Source organism: Bos javanicus, chromosome 4, assembly GCF_032452875.1.
Source record: "Bos javanicus breed banteng chromosome 4, ARS-OSU_banteng_1.0, whole genome shotgun sequence".
NCBI classification, from domain to species: Eukaryota; Metazoa; Chordata; class Mammalia; order Artiodactyla; family Bovidae; genus Bos; species Bos javanicus.
Genome location: NC_083871.1, coordinates 82,585,901 through 82,608,173, shown reverse-complemented (window position 1 = coordinate 82,608,173; position 22,273 = coordinate 82,585,901). Strand labels below are relative to the sequence as shown.

At 40.8% G+C, this 22,273-nt stretch overlaps 1 protein-coding gene across 2 annotated transcripts in view; it reads right to left on the bottom strand.

Annotated features, from left to right (window-relative positions):
- Positions 1-21,162, bottom strand: part of VPS41 (VPS41 subunit of HOPS complex) — a 225,180-nt gene extending 204,018 nt beyond the window's left edge. The window contains exons 1-2 of one of the 2 annotated variants that reach the window (XM_061414519.1): positions 21,098-21,162; positions 8,943-8,981 (exon numbers count right to left, since the gene is read on the bottom strand). In XM_061414519.1, the coding sequence (XP_061270503.1) occupies positions 8,943-8,981; positions 21,098-21,118 (60 nt within the window). In that variant the 5' untranslated portion in view covers positions 21,119-21,162. The remainder of the gene's footprint in view (positions 1-8,942; positions 8,982-21,097) is intronic. The other variant, XM_061414520.1, reaches the window with a different exon arrangement.
- Positions 21,163-22,273: the final 1,111 nt, after the last annotated feature.

The window sequence follows — 22,273 nt, the reverse complement described above, 5'->3', positions numbered from 1 at the left end:
CTCCAGGCAAGAACACTGGAGTGGGTTGCCATTTCCTTCTCCAATGCATGAAAGTGAAAAGTGAAAGTGAAGTCACGCAGTCGTGTCCCACTCTTTGCGACCCCATGGACTGCAGCCTACCAGGCTTCTCCGTCCATAGGATTTTCCAGGCAAGAGTACTGGAGTGGGGTGCCATTGCCTTCTCCCATAAAAGTGCTTCAACAAGCAATTATAAATTCTCTTAAAACAAATGGAATGACAGACTCTTTCAGCAAAGAAACAAGCTATTTTTAAAAATGAGAATTTTAGAACTGGAAAATATAATACCCAAAACAAATAACTCAATGTTTGGGTTCAACAGCAGAGATGACAGGATAAAACTAATGAACTTAGGGATCAATCAACAGAACTTATCCAATCTGAACAAAACAGAGAAAACAGACTGAAGAAAATGAATGGTCTCAGTGCTCTGTGAACAATAACAAAAGGACTAACATTCATATTACCAAAGGCCCAGAAGGAGAAGAGAATAAAACTGAAAAAGTATTTGAAGAAATAATGACTGAACTTTTTCCAAATTTGGTAAAGGACATAAACCTACAGATTCAATTAGCTAGACCAACTTCAAAGAAGAGAAGTCAAAGAAATCCACTCTAAGAGACATCCTAATTAAATTTCTAAATACTAACGTTAAAAAAAAGTCTTGCAAGCAGCAGGGGAAACATGACACATGACTTATGGGGGAGCACCAATTCAAACAACAGATTTCTCATTTGAAATGACAGAGGCCAGAAGGCAATGGCACATAATTTCTCAAGTTCTAAAAGTAAACAACTATCAACCACAAATGCTATATCTGATGAAAATATCCCCCCAAAATGAAAGGGAAATAAAGACATTCTCAGATGAAGAAAGACTAAAAGAACTTGTGTCTTGCAAATCTATCCCTAAAGAATGGGCTAAAGAAAGTTTTCTAAACAGGAAGGAATAGAAGATAGAAGTTAACAGAAAAAAAGTTTAGAACTTTAAAAAAAAAACATAAAAATGGGTGGGAGTAGGGGTAAACACAGCAGATTATCCCTATTTTCATAAGCTTCTTAAAGCGTATTTAATATTTGAATTAAAATGTCTAATACCAACTGATAAGCTCAATGAACATGAAACATATTTAAGACAACTGTACTTAAAAAAATGGGAAGTAAGGTTTCCACACATGACTAGAAATATTACAATGTTGAGGACACCAGCAGACTGTGAGCAGTTACATATGCATATTTTAACACAAAGAGCAACCATTAAGAAAATCACACGAAGTAATGTACTCAAAAATACTGTTATAAATAAATCAATGCAGAATTTCAGGAAAATGTTCAAGCAACTCACTGACAGGGAAGAAAAGAGAAACAAGAGGAAGTGAAAAACAGGAACAAACAGAAAACAAAAAATTGCAGTCTTAAGCCCTGATGTGTCAATAATTGCCTTCGATGTAAATGTTCTCATCATGCCAGGGAAAAGACAAGACTGGCAGAGTAGGAGAAAGTCAATCTCAAAAGATAAACACACTGCATGGTTCCATCCGTATAATACACTTGCAATGACAAACATACAGAGATGGAGAATAGAACAGTGGCTGCCAGGCATGGGGGCAGGGGAGGGAGTGGCTGTGACTTACAAGGGAACTTGTTTTTCTCCCTGTAATGAATGGTTCTATATCGTGACAGCATCTTCACATGTGATAAAAGTGCACACAATCAAATATACACTTACACACACGAATGCACAAAAAACTGGTAAAATCTGATTAAGGTTTGCAAGACTGCACCAATATCAGTCTCATAGCATATCACATCTGATTGTGCAATATTAGTTACCCAAGATGTTAGCATTTTGGAACTAGGTAGGTGGTATAAAGAATCTCTCTGTATTACTTCTTATTTTGGCAAGTGAATCTACAATTATCTCAGAATTTAACACTTAAAAAAAAAATCTCAGGAAAAAAAAAATGTTTATTAGAGTATAAACTATTCTGGCCTTACATAAAATCTTGAAATAACAGAGGCCAAGAAATAAACCAAAGTTTTCCTCTAATTCCCCTGTCTGAGTTTGAGGTAGGGAGGAAAGGACACAGTTTTATGTCAGGTTCCATACCTTTGCAACCCAAAAGTTCTATAACAGCAACTGCTATGGACTTTTCTAACATGTATAGACATTAATGGGAGAAGGCAATGCACCCCACTCCAGTACTCTTGCCTGGAAAATCCCGTGGACGGCGGAGCCTGGTAGGCTGCAGTCCATGGGGTCGCTAAGAGTCAGGCACGACTGAGAGACTTCACTTTCACTTTTCACTTTCATGCACTGGAGGAGGAAATGGCAACCCGCTCCGGTGTTCTTGCCTGAAGAATCCCAGGGACGGCGGGGTCTGGTGGGCTGCCGTCTATGGGGTCGCACAGAGTCGGACACGACTGAAGCAACTTAGCAGCAGCATAGACATTAATATGTTTTGTTAAAAAGGAATACTTGTATTGTTTTGTTAAGTATATAAAGTAATACATAAGCACATAAGTGTTACTCGCTCAGTCATGTGTGACTCTTTAGAACCCCATGGACTGACTGTAGCCTGCCAGGCTCTTCTGTCCATGGAATTCTCCAGGCAAGAATACTGGAGTGGATAGCCATTCCCTTCTCTCCCCTTCTCTCCCAGGGGATCTTCCTGACCCAAGGATCAAACCTAGGTCTTCTGCACTGCAGCCAGATTCTTTACCATCTGAGTCATCAGGGAAGCCCCAAAGGTAATGCATATTTGTTATAAAAAATTTAGAAAAATGAAGACAGATTATAATAGTAAATGAGAGTCACATGACCCAGAGATAACACGGCCTTGTAGTATTTTTCCCTATGATCATACGTGCACTTTGGAAGTTGAAGAGAAACTGGATGATATGCTAATCAGGAATTAGAAAACTACAGTCCATGGCCAAATCCAGCCAGATGCCTGGTTTTATACAATCTACAAACTAAGAAGGGCTTTTACATTTTTATATGGTTACATACCTACATAATATCTTCAATATTGTCTCTCGGATTACAAAGCTTTAAGTATTTACTATCTAAACACTGACCAAAAGAGCTTGCCAACTATCCCGCATGGTATTTTTGTAAAAAGCTTTTCTAAATTATAAAGATAATACAATTCCTTATTTCTAGATATTTAGCCTGTTTCCAAATTTTTATAATTCAAAGTTGTAATGAACATGCTTGAAGCTAAATTTCTGCACACAGAAATTGATATACTTTTCAAAACGGATGTAACTCATAATTAACATTATTTTATATATGTTTATTATTCTAAAATAATATATATTTTATGACAAAACAGGAATTTTATCAAAATTATTAATGTCATACATACATTAGCTAGACAATCCTCTCATCTCCAGAATAAAAAATAAGTTCAAAGATTCTGAAATCAGTATCTTACCCTACTAGTTGAATAAACCAAAATCTGTAACATCATCCAAAATATCATACCTATACGACAGTAGCCATCCATCCCTAAAAACTGAAAAGGTCTTTGAGCTTCAAGATGAGAATGAAATCTTTTTGAAGATAATATACTTTTCTGTTAAACTTTACAAGAGAAACACTGTCTAAAAAATAGTCTGGCTCATCATATCAACATGGAAAAAACAGATGACTGTATATTAAAAACAAAAAAAATCCTAGATATGAGGATCAGTTTATCTTCCAAATTTTCCATTAATTATTAACATGATCGCAAGACCCCTAACTACGTAGCTTATTAAATAAACATTACTTCCTATCTTGGTTGTAACCTGGCTTTGCATTTCTACTTTAAGTGTAAAGAACAAGTTAAAATTCTTAAAGATTGACATCTTGACATATATATCACTTTCAATTATTTTAATTATACTTCATACCTCAAATTCATTTCATTTGGCTGCAGTTTTCAAGATTAGTGAAAAATATACTGATAGTTCTGAGTATTCAGTGTTATTTTCTCAAACTCTTTAAAATAAGAACTTTGAAGAAAACCCAGGAGGAAGCTTCATTACATTGGATTTGGCAAAGATTTCTCAGATATGACACCAAGAGCACAAGAAACAAAAGTAAAAAGGGATAACTGGATTACATCCAAATTAAAAATGCCTATATATCAAAGATAGACTCAAGAGAATGAAATAGCAACCAACCTATGGAATGGGAGAAAATATTTAAATATCTGTATATCGTATAATTAAAAAGGGATACATATATTAATATATATTCTTTATGTATTACCAATATCTTTTATATACAGAGATATGGATGTAAGTAGGGCTTTCCAGGTGGTGCTGTGGTATAGAATGCAGGAGACACAAGAGACCAAGCTTCGATCCCTGGGTCAGGAAGATCACCTGGAGTGTGAAATGGCAATCCACTCTAATATTCTTGCCTGGAAAATCCCATGGACAGAGGAACCTGGCAGGCTACCATCCATGGGGCTGCAGAGTCAGGTGTGACTGAGCGCGCAGACACACACACACACAAATACAGGTAAATCACACAAATCTATACCTGCCTACCTAGCTAGCTATCCATCTATCCATCCATGCTATCCACAGGTTGCTGAGTTATATTTATAGCTACTGAATAAGGCATTAATATCCAGGTATCCATCTGATATCCATATCTATACCTGAATATATATATTCAGAATATATAAAGGATTCAACTCAACAAAAAAAACCAAACAACTCTATCAGAAAATGGCCAAAGAACCTGGATATATCTCCAAAGATACACAAATGGTCCACAAGCATATGAAAAGATGCTTAACACCACTGATTTTGGGGGAAATGCAAATCAAACAACAATAAGATATCTCCTCACACCTGTCAGGATAGCTACTATCAAAAACAAAAAGGAAAATAAGTATTGGTGGAGAAAAGTTCCAGAAACAGGCTGCCCAACAATGTGAATAAACTTAATGATACTGACTACTACTACTACTACTACTAAGTCGCTTCAGTCGTGTCTGACTCTGTGCGACCCCATAGACGGCAGCCCACCAGGCTCCCCCGTCCCTGGGATTCTCCAGGCAAGAACACTGGAGTGAGTTGCCATTTCCTTCTCCAATGCATGAAAGTGAAAAGTGAAAGGGAAGTCGCTCAGTCGTGTCCGACTCTTAGCGACCCCATGGACTGCAGCCTCCCAGGCTCCTCCATCCATGGGACTTTCTAGACAAGAGTACTGGAGTGGGGTGCCATTGCCTTCTCCCAATGATACTGAACTGTATACTTAAAAATGGTTAAGATGGTATATTTTGTCTTATGTATATTTTACAACTAAAAATTTAAAAATTAAAAGTTAATAAAAGAACTTCAGAATAACCTAACACTGTAGTTTTCTTATAATGTGAAAGTCCAGTTTATATGAAATGCAGCATTTCATAAAGTGGTAGAAAAATAAATTACTACACTACATGGTTGAAAACACTAAGTGTTGTTCACAAAAATGGAAATCACCTGAGCACTTCAACATGCTTATTCATAAAGGAAAGCCTATACGTACAAAAAGAGAAAGCTTAATTAACAGTTACAAAACCAAATAGGGGGGACTTCGCTGGTGGTCCAGTGGTTAAGACTTTGCTTTCCAATGCAGGGGATGCAGGTTCGATCCCTGGTGGGGGAGCTAAGATCCCACATGCCTTCCGGCAGAAAAAACAATAACATAAAACAAGCAATATTGTAACAGATTCAATAAAGACTCATAAAAAACATCTTTACAAAAAAAAAAAAAAAAACCCTAATGGGAAGAAGGGACAGAGGCAGAAAAGGAAGAATAAAGATTCTCTGGGAATCAAGTGGTATGTCAATACCAATATCAATCTTAAAAGTGGAAAGTGGTTCAAACTGAGTGAGAAATCTAAGAAAATCTTCTCCAAAGACTGGACTGCAAGCCAACTCACTATAGCTACAAGGACTTCATTCAGCTCTACCACCAGCCTAACTATTCTGCTGGTGCATAAACTCACTAGAATTGGTAATATCTGGGATGGTAACCACTTTCCTAGAGCCAGTGTGGGAAGACTCTCCGAGGCCCTCAGGTTGAAGCACCAGGCTGTAAAATCAGCCACCAGCACCATAGCTAAAATAGAAGCTGGAGATCACTAATATTCCCAGAGTGCTTCCCACGTGCTAAACGCCAAACATGATGCTTTGCAAACATCAATCTTCTCTAATCCTCACAACAACCATACGAGGTTAGCAGTCACTCCCATTTTTCACATCAAGAAGCCGAAGAATGGAAGAATTGACACAATGCCCAAAGTAACATAGCAAGTATGAAGCACAGCTGAGAGATGAATCCGAGGTACCATCCTGAGAAGGCACCATGGCTGGAAGGCAAGATGACCAAAAGAACCCAGAGTCTGGGGACCAGAATCTGAACCCATTTCTCCCACAAAGCAGCTATGACATTAGACTGTCAGGTTACTTTTTGGGCTTCAGTTTTCTCGACAATAAAATACCTTTTATTTCCATTTCATTCTTGAAATGTCATTAACTTTATTCCCTAACTTCCTAGTTTTTGGTTCATTTCTATTCTGAGATTTTTAAATTTCTGGTTTAAGATAGTTTTTTTGTGTGCTTGTTTGTTTCAAGATATTCAGCTTATGATGGAGTGTTACGCCAGTGTTCTCTTGGAAAGTTTTTGGTTCTCACTACTTTTTTATCCTGTAAGCAGTTTTGTATGGATGCTACCATTTCAGATCATCTTTAAATGACAGATGTTCCTGGACAGCATAATCAGGTGCTCCCAGGGAGAGGTGAGGTGTTTGGGTGGTTTACTAGGTTTCTTAGTTACACTGGTAAGGGAAGGGCATTTTGTTTGTTGTTAAATTTTGGGCATGGCCCATGATGTGTGGGGCACGTGAGATCTCAGTGCCTCGACCAGGGATCAAACCTGTGCCCTCTGCACGGGAAGTGCTGAGTCTTAACCACTGGACCACCAAGGAGTCCCACATTTTCTTTAGTAAGTGGCATCCTTTTTCTGGTGGTGTGGAGAGAAGAGGTGAATCTCCTGATTGTACAATATTGTCTGTTTCTGACACCTGGATATCTCTTGCTTTTTCCTTTTCCCTGTACCACCAGACCTCCAGGGAATGCCTCCCCCTTGTCTGCAGAAGTGGCCCTGTCCCAATACTGTACTTTTGGTGTTTCACGAATTTTCAAACTCCTTCCTTTAGATTCTCAACAATCAGTTCTCAGATCCACCAAGCTCAGACCTGTACTCACAACTTCCCCACTTGGGACTGGGCATGACTTCCCCTTGTTTTGTGCCACCACTGGGGCTTGGCCACACTCCCCTCATTTCCATCCATCTGATCCTCAGCTCCAGTCAATCTAAAGCTGGCTCTATTGGTTTCAAATATTTATTTCCCTACTTATTTTGAAGTTTACAGTGCTCCCTGCTGCCTAATTATGCTAGAGGCATGGCTTACGGATTCTTTTGTTTGCTCTCTTTCTGGATCATTTCATATCTGAAATATGGGTGGAAAGATTTAGATGGACGCAGCTGCCAACATCCTGCTCACCCTGGAAATGAAATTCCTGGACAGGGCTCCAACACTGTAGGATTCTGAACTAGTGATCCTCAGAACACAGGGTTCTCAGTTAAGTAGAATTCTCCAAAAGTAAAAACGGTGCTCTGAAATGCTTTCAATGCATTATTGAAAATCAACAATTATTATATCCTATCTATGAGTAATTTCAGTTACACTTTACCAGGATTAAAACAGCATCACAGATCTTTAGTAGTGAAAATGTTAGGAACCACAACTCTACAGAAAAACTACAAATGTATGATGGCATAATATGCAAGATGTTCTCTAGAGGAATATGTATAAGACCACCTTTTCTCCCCAAAGCATAAAAGAGACTATCTGTAATATCAGTCCAAATTTAATAGATTATATTAAATAGCATATTGGTGTGGATTTCCAAAAGTTATCATAGATACTTTTATAGTCCTCTGAGCCAAAGGAAATACTATAAGAAAAAAAAATGTAACTATTATTATTAGTCCATTTATAAAACTAATAAGCTAATTGATCAGTGTTATGCTTAAACATGGAGAAGGCAATGGCACCCCACTCCAGTACTCTTGCCTGGAAAATCCCATGGATGGAAGAGCCTGGTAGGCTGCAGTCCATGGGGTCGCTAAGGGTCGGACACGACTGAGCGACTTCCCTTTCACTTTTCACTTTCATGCATTGGAGAAGGAAATGGCAACCCACTCCAGTGTTCTTGCCTGGAGAATCCCAGGGACAGGGGAGCCTGGTGGGCTGCCGTCTATGGGGTCACACAGAGTCGGACATGACTGAAGTGACTTAGCAGCAGTAGCAGCAGCAGCATGCTTAAACTTATTTTTTTATGCATAGCCTTGAGAAGAAATTTTTTAAAGGCTTCCTTTATATATTACTTTTTCTCCTTAAAATACAATCTTTACTACAACTGAGCTCCCTAACAGTTTTTAAGTAGCTACTTCCCTTTTTATGAAATATCATTTCCGTGATTCAGAAATTATACTAAAAAGCACATCATATTCATTAAAAGAACAAAGAATAAATACTGCAGACCCTACAATGGTTATTTTTAAAAATAGGTTTTTAACTGTCAAGATTAGTTTGTAAAATTTGGCATGAATTTCCTCACTGCCAACACGCTTAGGATTAAAATATGGTTCAAAATAAGGAAAACACTTTTTGCTCCTTTTCTCGTTTATTTTTTAAATGAATCTATCTAATACTTTAAAAGATGACCAACATATTCCTTTTTGAGGTTTAATCACCTATGACCTACCTTACCTTCCCAAACCCGGGGAATGTTCCATTTAGCAAGGCATGACCAGCTCAAGATGTTGGCTCAGCTAGAAATTTCCATGCTCTTGAATCACCACCTTACCTCAGACTCATCTGTAGATTCTTCCAGAGATCCAGTTTCCTACAAATCATGGAGTGGGGAAAATGGTTAGAACACATAACAAAAGAAGAAAAAATATTTTCGAGGAGTAAGAGTCCCCACGTCCCCACCACCAACACCTATTTGCCCTTCTTTGGCAGTAATCTTCAACCCCAGTTTGAAGAACTCCACATGGTCTGACTCTTCACAAGACTCCTACGACATCTCCACACCTTGCAGGGCTAAGATGGTCATCCTGGGTCCACATGGATCTGTCACTCCCAGTGACCTCCCTCAACAGGTCAGCAGCTTAACAAATGACTCCAGGAACTTCTTATGGGAGGACCCAGAAAGCTCTTCCTTCACTAAAGATGGAACTAGGTCTGGCAAAGCAGTCTTTACTGATCTCAGAAGGGAAGAGGCAACTGCCACTTCAAATTGTCCATAAGCCAATTTTTATACAGCAAAGCTCAAAGCTCTTCTTCTATTAATTATTATGTTATTAATCTGGCTGAGTCAAAATTACTGTCTTGCTTAAACAGCTTTTACAAAAGAATTCCCCTAGTGTGGTACCTTATCAGGCACTGCGCAAACAAGCTGTATAATTTACATCCACTCTTTAAACCATTAACCAGAAGACAAATTCTGCCATTTAACAGTTTCCCTCTTGCTAAACAATGAATCTTGCTGCTCTGGAGAAAACAAAGCAAAAGGGGGGAAAAAATGGACTTGGTCCCGCTAATCTCTCACCTGTCCACTGAAAGAGAGAATCTGCTGATGCCACGCGTCTTCAAAGAGGTCAGCAAAACGAAGATTTACTTAACGTGCTTATAGATATCAATAGCAATAAAAGGTTACAACTAACATGCTGACAGTGAACATAAGCATTTCTCAACCATCCATGAGACATAAAAGGGTGGGGTGGGGGGCCAAGGACATTCACAAGACAAAAAAAAAGGGGGGGTGGGTAGGACACTTTAGATACAAAGAATAATTTTTTTCAAGACCAAACAAATGAACATTTTAAAGAAAGGTGGATGCACGTATCACTCAATGCAAATTGGACTGTAGGATAAACAGACACCAGGTGTGTGAAATATTTTAATTTAACGTGTCTAAAATTATTAAGAGCCTGGCAGGTGGCAGGCTCCCTCCAGAAGAGCCTTGTGGACAGAACAGTCCCTGCTCACAAGTTCATCTGTAAAATGGGGATGAATAGTAGTTGTAATTAAGAATCTGATTGTAGTTATAACATTAACTATAATGAATGTGAACATCTATATATCCTAATATAGCCTGTTTGTTTTCAAAATAATCTAAATATTAGAAAGTCCTCATTAACTTGGAGCTATGATCTTTCCACAGCAATGTTTTGTTCTTAGCTCTAACTATGACACATAAAAAATCTAATTCTATTGCTTGCCAGTTCTCCAGACAGTTAATGAAATAGATCAAGCTGACTCTTCTAAATTACTTCTCCCCTACACTAATCATCCCCTGGTTAGTGTACCTGACCTCCTGATCCTTCTATTTTGGACACAGACACACTCCACTTAATATTAATAGTCACTGTTCTAATGTCTTTACTCAACATCTATAATATATCACTCATGATGCTAAATGTTTCACACATAGTATCTTGAAATTTCCTAATGCCCTCCAAAGTAAAATGCAAAGACTTAGAGTTTGAACTTAAATGACTTCTAACATCCCTGACAGTTTCTGCACATTAAGTTATTAGCATGAGCAAAACCAGGCTTTGACAGTTGTGCCAATAAGCCACGGCAAGATTCCTATCTCCCACCTCTAAAACTTTCAGGGAACACTTGACTACTCTTTTCCAAAACTGACACTAAATCGAAGGAAACATTTTTTTCCTAATTTGCGATCCATTCAAATATAAACATGGTGTATAAGGACAAACATCCCACTTACATGCGTCATTAAAACAAAAACATAAGTCCCCAACCAGCAATTTCAATCCAAAAACTCAAAATCAAATTACACATTTTTTCCCACCAGAAACCACGCAGAAGCAGAATCTAATACCTTAAGGCACGCAAATATCAAACATCTGAGTCTTCCAGCCCTCCTGTGGCTGCTGGTATCAACAAAGAACATTTATTTCAGGACACTCAGAGACTTAGCATCAGCACCAGCATGAACCTCCCAAACGGAGCTGTGGCCTCAAAAAATGACACTTCTACCCACGATGCTATCAAAGCCCTGCATAAGTGCCTTCAGGAACTGGCCTGGTCTGTTATTTCTTAGCATCCTTCATTCATCAAGCCCCACTGCTCAATGCTCGAGAGAAAGAGGCTAGAGAAGATCTAAAGTGAATGTACCCAGTGACCCAGAAGAAGGCTGAACATAGAAAAATAGTGACTTCCAAACATTTTCTTTTTTTAACTTCACATACTCCTGGTGGCTCAGCGGTAAAGAATCTGCCTGCCAGTGAAGGCGATGTGGGTTTGATCCCTGGGTCGGGAAGATCCCCAATGAAGGAAATCAAAACCCACTCCAGTATTCTTGCCTGGGAAATCCCATGGACAGAGAAGCCTGGTGGGCTACTGTCCATGGGGTCACAAAATATCAGACACGACTTAGAGACTAAACAAACAACCTTCAAATCATCAAAGTGTAAGTTATAAAACTGTGCTAGCTTCTAAGATAAATATGTCAGACACAACAAGACAAACATCGCAGTATTCCACTTATGAGACAGAAAGCTGAACAGAGGTTACCTACAGCTGATGCCGGGGGAATGAGAGTTATTGTTTAATGGGTACAGTTCCAGTTTTGTGATGACAGAAAGTTCTAGAGATAGATGGTGGTAATGACTGCACAAAGGTGAATGTACTTAATGCCACTGATTCCTTACACTTAAAAATGGTTAAAATGGTATACATTATATATATATCTTATCATAATAAAAAAAGTGCTGCTCTGCTTGAAGCCAAAACGAAGGGCTGGAAAGCATCTAGTGACACAAATGTATAGTTGGACAAGTTCTGGGCAACAGACTGAAATCTAACTAAGTCAACAACTGTTTCATTTTACCTTTCTTTTGAACATCAATCCCTTAAACTTAATCATGTGTCCAAACAGCATTAACTAAAAATCTCACTGCCTTGACAGGTGACCTCTTGAATCTACTCAACCACTGACAGAATCATCTTCCCAAAACACACAGTAGACTGGTCACTGCTCTCCAGCAAGATCATTGAAGCCCACCCCAATCTGGCCCCCAGTGCACTTCCAGCCTCACTCCCCACTCTCTGTACAGACCCATGGCCCTCCAGGCACACTGGGTGACTTCTCACCCAGAGATCACATGCTCAAGTCTCTACGTCATTAGGAGCAAGAATGACTTGCAGTCTGGATGTCGAATGTACGTGTTTTGTTTGGTCTACGTAGTGTTTTTAAGACCTTCACATAAAAATCTGTATTTCTGACTTCATAAACTCAGATAAACCTGAAATCCACATTTCCACAGAACGTCGGTTGGGGCTGAGCAGCTATGGTCCTGGAGACAGAATGCACTTCACCACCAACACCCCAAAAGTCCTGACACCAGGCAGTCCCATTCGTGGCCACTTCACACGCCCACCTTGAGCTTGTGATGCCAGTGCCGAGCCTCCTGAAGCACTTCCTTGCTTAGAAGGCCCTTGGCCCAACTCTGCACACTTTCTAGTGCTCCTCCAACTCTCAGCATGCTCCACAGGACAATTCTCAGGAAGCACCTCCAGGAGGTAGGTACAGTCGGGCTGAGGGCCTTCAATCTTGCTTTAACAACACAGCCTGGACTGTATGTCTTCCATTTCCATGTTGCCAATGCGAGGCTAAAAAAAAGTTAGAAACTCACTGGCTGTTTCTAAATCCTAAACTTTCCTCACAGCCTAACCTAGCCCTCACCTCACTCACAGAACTGTCTCCAGTGAGTCCAGGCCACAAGGTCCAGATTTGTCCTCCTATGGCCTCTGTTTCTCCTAGTATTAACTGTCTGATCCTAGTAGTTATCCTTTTAAATTCACTGTGGATAAACCTAAAGGTTTTGCCTGTCTCCAACTATCCTACCCAAAGGATAGGATTCAACAGCTGGTTGCTGATGATCACGATGAGAAGAAATAAGGTGCTGTAGAGAGAATGTGGAGAATTAGGGGACCCTCTTACACTGCTGGTGGGAATGTAAATTGGTGCAGCCACTATGGAAAACAGTATGGAGGTTCCTCAAAAAATTAAGAGCTGCCATATGATCCAGCAACCGCACTTCTGGGCATATATCCAGAAAAGATGAAAAGCCTAATTTGAAAAGATACATGCATCCCAATGTTCATAGCAGTACCATTTACCATAGCCAAAACAGGAAGCAATCTAAATGTCCATCAACAGATGAATGGATGAAAGGAGATGGAGTACTATTATGCTGCTGCTGCTGCTAAGTCACTTCAGTCGTGTCTGACTCTGTGCGACCCCATAGACAGCAGCCCACCAGGTTCCCCCGTCCCTGGGATTCTCCAGGCAAGAACACTGGAGTGGGTTGCCATTTCCTTCTCCAATGCATGAAAGTGAAAAGTGAAAGTGAAGTCACTCAGTCGTGTCCGACTCTTCGCGACCCCATGGACTGCAGCCTACCAGGCTCCTCCGTCCATGGGATTTTCCAGGCAAGAGTACTGGAGCGGGGTGCCACTGCCTTCTACTATTATGCTACCAGTATACAATGGAATACTACTTTGCCATAGAAAAGAATGAAACAATGCCACTTGAAGCAATATGGATGGACCTAGAGATCATCATACTAAGTGAAATGAGTCAGAAAGAGAAAGACAAATACCATATGAAATCACTTACATGTGGAGTCTAAAATATGGCACAAATGCACTAACCTACAAAACAGAATCACAGAGAAAACCGATTTGTGGTTGCTGGGGTATGGGTGGGGTGAGGAAGAATGGACTAGGAATTTGGGATTAGCAGATGCAAACTGTTATATATAGAAGAGATAAACAAGTTCCTACTATATAGCACAGGGAACTATAGTACCTTAATGTTAAATGTTTAATCATAATGTTAAAGAATATGAAAAAGAATATATATAAATACATATATATATAAAACTGAATCACTCTGCTGTACAGCAGAAAGTAAAATACTGTAAATCAACTATGGTGTTCAGTCATTCAGTGGTGTCCAACTTTTTGAAACTCCAGGGACCACCAAACTTCTCCGTCCATGAAATTGTCCAGGTAAGAATACTGCCCTGGGTTGCCATTTCCTCCTCCAGGGTATCTTCCAGACCCGGGGACTGAACCCATGTTTCTTGCATTTCCTGCACTGGCAGGCGGATTCTTTACAACTAGCGCCACCTGGGAAGCCCGTAAATCAACTATACTTCAATAAAATAAATCTTAAAAAAAAAAATAAATAAGCTGCTAATCCAAGGCAGTAACACTGTACCTCCTCTGTATGTTCCTTTCCCACTTGTGAATAAGAGTAAGTGCATTTGCTCCAGCTCATTAGCTCATGGCTACAGGACAGTGACAGAAGGGGGAGAGAGGGGTGACAGCACAAACAAGGACAGAGTGATTCACACAGAGTGTTAACCACCTAGCAGCAGCCCCGGGAAGGAGCTAACTGGGTGCTCGGAAGAGCCCCACAACAAGGTCTTTCCATGCACCTCGACCCTGAGCCCACCATCAGGGCCCCGTGACAGCAGCCTGGAAGAAGATACAGCACACCAGCCTCAGAGGCCAGGAGGGGTTCAGCAGACGGTCAGCCCAGGAAGAGAAAGATAAGCCAGGACTTCCGAGGTTGTGAAATCCTCACAATTTGGAGGGAATAGTTTGCTAAGCACCATGAAGAGAATTTGGGGGAGAAATGGGAGATTGGAGCCTGAAGAAGGCCAGCTCCAAACTCTGCAGGATGAAGAAACAGAGGAGACACCAGGCCCCAGAGAACCAGACAGGGCTGGAGATGGACGTGAAACACACAACACTTCCTGCCACCTTCTCTCCCGTCCCAACACACCGTGTGCCATGGCTGAGCCTGACGACAGAGTGCGACAGGTTCCGACAGCTGACAAAGGCACGGAAAGAGGAATATTTTGTGTGAATTGTATTTGATATCCTTGTGCACAGAGCTTCATTACAGAAAGCTTTGGGTCCCGCAAGGACTAGGCTGTCTGAGTAAGATGAAAGGATACCCTGGGAGCTGACAGAAGCCGAAGACGCAGGTTACCAACCTTGTTCAACCCACCAGGCTCAGCGGCTGCACTCATTTCACTCTGCAAATGAAGGAAAGCCTCGAGGACTGCCCCCGCCTGGTGCCTACTGGCCCCATCCCAAACCTGACTTTGCATCAGAGCCATCTAAACTCAGTTTGGGGAACTGGCTAATATTTGCTAATCCACTCCATGGTTTGTTTTTTTTTTCTTTTCCATTATGGTTTATTGAATATAGTTATGGATTTTTTTGAACTGGGGTGCTGGAGAAGACTCTTGAGAGTCCCTTGGACTTCAAGGAGATCCAACCAGTCCATCCTAAAGGAAATCAGTCCTGAATATTCATTGGAAGGACTGATGCTGAAGCCAAAACTCCAATACTTTGGCCACCTGATGTGAAGAACTAACTCATTGAAAAAGACCCCAATGTTGGGAAAGACTGAAGGAGGGAGAAGGGGACGACAGAGGATGAGATGGTTGGATGGCATCGTCAACATGATGGACATGAGTCTGAGTAGGCTCCAGGAGTTGATGGACAAGGAGGCCTGGCATGCTGCAGTTCATGGAGTCACAAGGAGTCGGACACGAGTGAGTGACTGAACTGAAGTGACAGATTTTTCTTTTCCATTATGGATAGTGAAGATAGTTCCCTGTGATATACAGTAGGATATTGTTGTTCATCCTTTCTCTATATAATAGTGTGCATCTCCCAGTCCATCCCTCCCCTACTTCTTCCATCGTGGCAACCACAAACCTGTCCTCTATGTCTTTGAGTCTGTTTCTGTTTCATAGGTAAGTTCACTTGTGTCATGTTTCAGATTCCATATATAAGTGGTATCATATGGTATTTGTCTCTTTCTGACTGACTTCATTTAGTATCCACTCCATCTTCACAGATTCTGATGCTGTAGGTATAAATCAGAGTCCAGATTCACAAGGATTTGATAAAGCAAACAAACAAAAAAAACCCACTAAGGAAGATCAAGTTTCTAGAAGAAACAAAGGGGACTGTGACTGAGTAGCCATGAGCAGGGAGCTGCATGAAACACAGAAGCCCACCCGGATCTGATGAGTGGTCTCTCCGCAAGGTGGTAATCTGGGAGCCAGGGAGGCTACTAATGATCAGCTGATGCCATCAGCCTTCAGCCAACCAAGCCAGAGGAAGATGGGAGGAGAAACTCACAAGGTACCAAGGTCATTGGCTGAGCTAATTCATGACTATACTTGTTACATAATGGTAAAGAGTGGGTTTCCTAAAGACTTCTCTGATCCTATGCTTTTGCAACTTCTTGTTCAGGGCTTTGCTTTTCCTTTAGTTATTTATTAGTAAGTGAAAGTGAAAAGTGTTAGTTGCTCAGTTGTGTCCAACTCTTTGCAACCCCATGGACTGTAGCCTGCCAGGCTCCTGTCTATGGGGATTTCCAGGCAAGAATACTAGAGTGGGTAGCCATTCCCTTCTCCAAGAGATCTTCCCAACTCAGGGATAAAACCCTGGCCTCCTGCATTGCAGGCAAATTCTTTATGGTCTAAGCCACCAGAGAAGCCCACTTATTAGTAAAGCTGCTTTTAAAAGATCTATCTTGACCAAACTATACGAAGATTGTCTGCACCTTAGCCAATCCAAGTTTGGGTTATAAATCATTGTCCTATTTACAAGCCAATTGTTTCAATCTGGTACTATAACATACTTTATCTCATTTCACACTCACAAGAATCCTGGGGAGTAAAATCCCCAAGCTACAGGCTTGAAGCAAGAAGCCTGTGACACTCAAATATCTGTCACCTTGATTTTGACTTTTACACAGGGCACAATCACATGAGGGTAAACCTGCTCACCAATGTACTATCTCATAATCCTAAAATGCTCTACAGTACAGAGAGAATGTCCCTAATTTCTAAAAGGCAGAAGGAAACTCAGTGTAGAAGCTCTCTGATCTGGTCAAAGAATAGACAATCTGAGTGACCAAGTATTTTAATGGACCAGGTTCCCTGCTGGTTGGGAGGAAAGAGAGTACCCAGGGAGCTGACAGAGTAAGGAACGTAGGAAATGTAACTACAATCCACATGACTGAAAAGCTTTCAAAACTTTCAGGTAAAACAACAGCACAAATTCCTTGAACCTAGCTTAACAATTTGATGTTTTCAATTCAGAAGGCTATTCTCCCCCTAATAAATCCATGTAAACATTTTATTAAGTACCTAGTACCTGTGTAAGGCACTGGCTCTGTCAGAGATACAGACATGAGTAAACTCTGTGCTCGTTCTTAAGGACTCAGCAATCTGCAGTAGAGCTAAGACAAATACACAAACTACAAACAGCCAGACTTCGGGCAGAATGTCACTCATAAGCACAGTATGGGCAAATAGTGTCAGGCATCTGTGATTACGAAGGTCAACTATAAATCATTTTGGCGAGAGGTAAAATGGCTGGTTAGAGGATTTCCAGGCACAATGCAAGGTATTAGCTCTTTCTGTGAACTAATATATATGTAGTTATTTTTACTAACCACTTCAACCATTCTCAGAATAAACAAAGATTTCCCAATGACTTTTTAAAAAAAGTTCATTCATATCCAAAAAGTGATCGTTTTTTAATCTTTTTCCTTTTTTGGCTGCACGACACAGCTTGCAAATCTTAGTTCCCAGACCAGAGACAGAACCCCTGCCTCCCACTGGAAGCACAGAATCCTAACCACTGGATCGCCAGGATATTCCCCAAAAAGAGATCTTGAGTTTGCGAGTCTGTGAACTGTGTTATATTAACTCATTATATATCCCACTCTCTTGGTTCTTCCTAAAATTAAGAGGGATAAAAGAGCCATCACCAAAAATACAACACTCAGAAAAGTCAAGAGGAGAGGTTGATTTAGAGTAAGTTCTATTTTCTGTTTTTTGGCCAAGTAGCATGTGGGTTCTTAGTTCTCCAACCAAGGATCAAACCTGAGCCCCATGCATTGGAAGCTTGGAGTCTTAACTACTGAACTGCCAGGGAAGCCCCTTAAGTAACTTTTTAAAAGGCAGAGTATTCTGGTAAAAAAATCATGAGCGTTGGAGACAGAATACTGGAGATTTATTATAGACACAAGCCTGGGCAAGTTACTTAAGGCATATGAATTTCAATGTGTTTATCTGTAAAATTCAATCATTTAACACATATTGAGAACCAAGCACTTTTCCAGGTGTCAGGCATATATCAATGAACAAATCCTTGCCATCATGGAGCTTACATTCCATAGAAAGTATATATAAAAATGAATATAAAAATATACAGAATATAGGGAGGGGAGAAAGGAGATTTAAAAACACAGTATGTCAGATGGTCATGAGCACTAAGGAGAAAATTACACAGAAGGCGGTTTTGAAGAATGGTCAGGGAAGGTCTCACACAGAAAGATAGCACCTAGAACAAACACTAAAAACAAAATAACACCAGAAACAAAAAGGAAGTCAGAGAAAGTCCTGTTAATATCTGGGGTCCAAAAAAGTGAGCAGCGTGAGCAAAGGTCCTGAGGCAGGTACACGCCTAGTTTGTTGAAGGCAGAGTAAGAAAGCCAGGGTAGCTGATGCAGAGTGACAGAAAGGGAAGAGAATAGTGGAAAATGAGGTCTGAGAACAAGAATGGGGAGCAATTGTGATAAGGTGCTATAGGGCAACTAGACTATCCTAAGGACTCTTTTTTTTTTTTTTCCAGAGTGCATAGGCAGCCACTTGAAGGTTTGGAACATAGGAGGTGACTGATCTGACTTACATATCAGAGTAAAATTTACCAACAGAATTCTTTTGTAAGGACCAAATGAAACATGAGACGGTTCTTTAAACTGGAAGGTCCTATAAAAACGCAAACCATTCTTACTATACTATGAACTTTCTAAGTGTCTTCTTAATCAAACAGCTTGGCTAAACTCCTACACAAAACCATAGCAGACACTAGTTAGTAAATACTAGCTTGTAAACACTAAGAACAACTCTCCCTGGTCTTGACACTGTATCTAAGAATGTAGGAGCTTGGCTTTTCGCTTTTAAATGAAACTACCAAAAATTTTTATTTTAGGGACTTCCCTGGTGGTCCAGTGGCTAAGACTCTGCGCTTCCAATGCAGGAAGCCCAGGTTTGAGCCGTGGTCAGGGAACTAGATCCCACATACCGAAACTAAGAGTTCACAGGCTGCAACCAAAGATCCGGAGTGCCACAGTTAAGACCTAGAGCAGCCACAGAATTTTTTTTTTTAACAGGAGAGATGAATAGTGTGAAAACCAATCTCACAATCATCAAATCCAGCTGTGAGTCATGCAATTACATGAGCTTAATAAGCATATCCTACTAAACTGCTTGAAATGGAAAAGGAGGCTCCAGGGGTACAGAGGAGACTCATCTGTTAACATAATGAAGACCCAAAAACTTAATTTCTACCTTGGCGAATTTATTATTTATTGGCATGTGCGAAAATTACACAGGACAATTTTCATTATGTAATTGAAGTATGTTGAAGGCAATAGCACCCCACTCCAGTACTCTTGCCTGGAAAAATGCCATGGACGGAGGAGCCTGGAAGGCTGCAGTCAATGGGGTCGCTGAGGGTTGGACACAACTGAGCGACTTCACTTTCACTTTTCACTTTCATGCACTGGAGAAGGAAATGGCAACCCACTCCAGTGTTCTTGCCTGGAGAATCCCAGGGACGGGGGAGCCTCATGGGCTGCCGTCCATTGGGTCGCACAGAGTCGGACACGACTGGGGCGACTTAGCAGCAGCAGCAGCAAATGGTACAAAGTAAATTTTTAAAGTAAATAAACTTCCTATATGATACTAGACAGTGCATCAAGTCACTGCTTACAAGCAATTATGCAAACTGATGGCCCTGTTAATTCATAAGGAAAAACAATGCCAAGATAAAATAACACTGGAAACGGAAATTTAAGGTACTTTCCCAAATTCCGACCTGCCTTTGGGGGGTGGGGGATGTGGGGGATGAGAGGTACTCGATGTTACTTTGTCATTTCATCTAATGTCTGGCTACCACTATTGCCTGTATGAAAATAACAACTGCCATTACTAATCTTTCCCTAAACTCCAGCGTCACACTGCTAGGTGTAGGCTGAACACCGCCAGCTGATTATCAGCAACTATCCCACATAACTTTTACTGAGCCAAACTTCTTCTAAGCACTTTAAATTTGCGTTAGACCCAGTCCTTCTTAAATCACCCTATGAGGACTACTATAATTATCTCCATCTCTATAAACAATTAGCCCAAAGTCACATTTTAAGAAAAGGAACGAGCACTAGAGCCTGAGATTTGTTTGCTCCCTGACTGATGCACTTAACCACTGCCAGATAAAACAGATTTGTAACTAAATGAAACTGATCCAAAATAAAACTCAACAGATACAACATTGACTTAGCTCTGTAGGGAAATGAAATTGACCCGAAGTAAAACTCATCAGATGCAACACTGACCTAGCTTGGTACCCAAATGAAATAGACCTTAAACAAACCTAAGCACATCTACTTCGCCTTCCTAGCCCACCTGCAAATCAGCTCTTTCAGTCCTACTTCGAGTGGAAAGGAACTTAAATCTCAGTCACCTGACCTCAAAACTCAAATCAGGTGTGATGCCTCCCAGAAGCAGCCAGTCCCTGAGAGAGCCTAAGCTGCCTTCAAGCCAAAATTTCTCAGAACACAGGCCATAAGGCTAAAGCCAAAGGGAGGGTCGCCCCACAAATGCTGGGGGTGTGTCCAGGCGCTGTCTCCGCCTGCGGTCCAAAAGACTGCATCCCACTTGCCTCTCCGCTCCCCGAAATGAACTTTGGCCATACCCCAGCCCCACGTGAGCCTGCCTGGCCCCGCAGCAGCCCCACTCCTCCGCAGCAACACCACTTCACGCCCCCATCGCCCCACCCTCGCCTCCCATTCCCCTGCCTAGGAACTGCAGCCCTTACCTGCTCCTCTGCTTCCGCCATGGCGCAGCCGGGGAGTCACCTGATCCACCCGGAAATGAGAGAAAACAAGACCCTGGAACCCAGGGCATGCTGGGAAATGTAGTTTTAGCGTCATCTGAGCCTAGAAATTTATTTTAGCTGATGAACCTGCTGGACTTCATTCCGGCTTCCGATTCTCCAGGTTAAATGGAATTGTGCTTTGGGGAATCCAAACATAACCATTGTTAATGCTACAATTTATTTCAACGTCGATCTTATCGTTTCCGTCATTACTATAGTTGAAGAAAAGTTGCAAGGCTCTAGGTAGCCTGGAGTTAAAACTCCCTTCCAGGTCCTCCCCACCATTCTATGCAAAACAAAGAACTCTCTCACCGGAAGAAAAAATGGACATTAGGCTGATTATGCCCAGCTCCCAGCCGGTCCAGTCTCTGGCCAATCTCCAGAATTCCTTGCCCAGCCATTTAAGAGATAACTACTCTGAACAACCTTGGAGAAGAACAGGCCCCTTTAAGACAGTAACTTTCCACATACATGCCTATATATACTTACTCATTTCTTAGGTTAGTGCAGAAGCTCGTTAATCTGACTGCTGCCCCTTCTCGTCTCATTAAAGGTGATCTGTTCCTGTAAAGTGCTGGTCTCTTTCTTTTTTTGAACCTTGCCTTCTCTAACTCCCTTACCCTACAACAGTATTTTATATTTGCTGTATATCAGATCCTGAGCTTAGAGTTTTGCGCAGTGTCTCATTTAATCCTCCCAGCAATCTTTACTGTTATTCCCATTTTATAGAGGGGAACACCTTGGCTCGAAGGTCATACAGTCAAGGAAAGAACTAGAGTTCGGATTTGGCTTTGTCTGATGCTAAAGACTCTGTGATTACCAAATCCTGCTTCATCTAAAAGTGTCCTTGCTTTAAAAAAAAAAAAAAAAGTATATTATATGAATACAAAGCAGTTTTTGAAATAAAGAACCAGAGACAATTTATCCTCCAAAAATATTTAGCTCCTACTCTTTGCTGCTACTTTTAAGTTGTTCTCTTCTGGCACCTGGACATGCTAACTTTTAAACAATGTCCATTGTTTAATTATTTAAGTTTTCACTGAGTATATTCCATGGGTAAATATTCAAGATAGAATATAAATCTGTCCTTGGTAAAATCTGTAAAACCACTGTATT